This window comes from Cebus imitator, unplaced genomic scaffold (assembly GCF_001604975.1).
Source record: "Cebus imitator isolate Cc_AM_T3 unplaced genomic scaffold, Cebus_imitator-1.0 Scaffold123, whole genome shotgun sequence".
NCBI lineage: Eukaryota > Metazoa > Chordata > Mammalia > Primates > Cebidae > Cebus > Cebus imitator.
Window position 1 is genome coordinate 2,609,390 of NW_016107438.1, and position 1,146 is coordinate 2,610,535.

The following is a 1,146-nucleotide window of genomic DNA, read 5'->3' on the forward strand; positions in this document are numbered from 1 at the left end:
CTGTTGTTGCCTAGGCTGCAGTGCAATGGCTCGATCGTGACCTCTGCCTCGCAGGTTCAAGCAATTCTCCTGCCCTCAGCCTCCTGAGTAGCTGGGATTACAGGCATGCGCCACCATACCCGGCTAATTTTGTATTTTTAGCAGAGATGGGGTTTCTCCATGTTGGTCAGGCTGGTCTCAAACTCCCAACTTCAGGTGATCTGACTGCCTCAGCCTCCCAAAGTGCTGAGATTACAGGTGTGAGCCACCATGCCGGGCCAGCAGCTCCCTTCTTGAGCTTGTCATTCTCCTCCTTGTGCTTCTTGGCTGCCTCACTAGCACTCTGCCTCACTGCTTATTAAAGGCTTCTTTGGAGTCCAGCCTGCTGTAAGATGAGAATCACCAGGTGTCTAAGCAAGAAATACAGCAGCAAGGAAAAGCCAGCAATGTAGAGATTCCTCTGGGCATGGGAAAGCTTCATGTGGAAGTGTTCCATGGCCCAGGATTGGAGGTTCACCTCCTCAGTTACATCATCATACTTCCAAATCTCACGCACAGCATCGATGACCAGCAGCACAAGGATGACAATGAGAACCACAAAGAACGTGTTGCCACAGGACACTACCAACTCCACCAGCCAGGACTTGAAAATCTTCTGCCATCTTTTGGGAGAAATGAAGGGAATGCAGAGAAGCAACACAACAAAGACCTCCGCATAGAGGAAGGTGGCCACTGCGGTCCACTGCAGACCCAGCCTGTTGCTAGAAGGTTTCCCACAGGGAGACGGGAGCTTGTCTTCGAGTTTCCCACAGTCAGCCCTAACTGTATGTTTTTACATATTAGCCAACCTCCCCTCCTTCCCAGCCTCTGGTGACTATCATTCTAGTTTTCACCTCCATAAGATCAACTCTTCCAGCCCCCACATAGGAATAAGAACATGAGGGCTGGGCGTGGTGCTCACGTCTGTAATCCCAGCACTTCGGGAGGCCAAGGCCAGAGGATTGCTTTAGCCTAGGAGTTTGAGACTAGCCTGGACCACAAAGTGAGACGCCATCTCTACAAAACAAAAAGTAGCTGGGTGTGGTGGGATGCGCCTGTAATTCCACCTACTTGTCAAGCCAAGGTGAGAGGCTCGTTTGAGCCTGGAAGGTCAAGGCTGCAGTGAGC

General features: G+C 51.4%; 1 protein-coding gene across 1 annotated transcript in view; it reads right to left on the reverse strand.

Annotated features, from left to right (window-relative positions):
• LOC108312236 (B-cell receptor-associated protein 31-like) overlaps positions 1-1,146 on the reverse strand; it is a 14,496-nt gene that overhangs the window by 2,745 nt on the left and 10,605 nt on the right. The window contains 1 exon segment of the mRNA XM_037742535.1: positions 254-801. Within this exon segment, the coding sequence (XP_037598463.1) occupies positions 254-801 (548 nt within the window).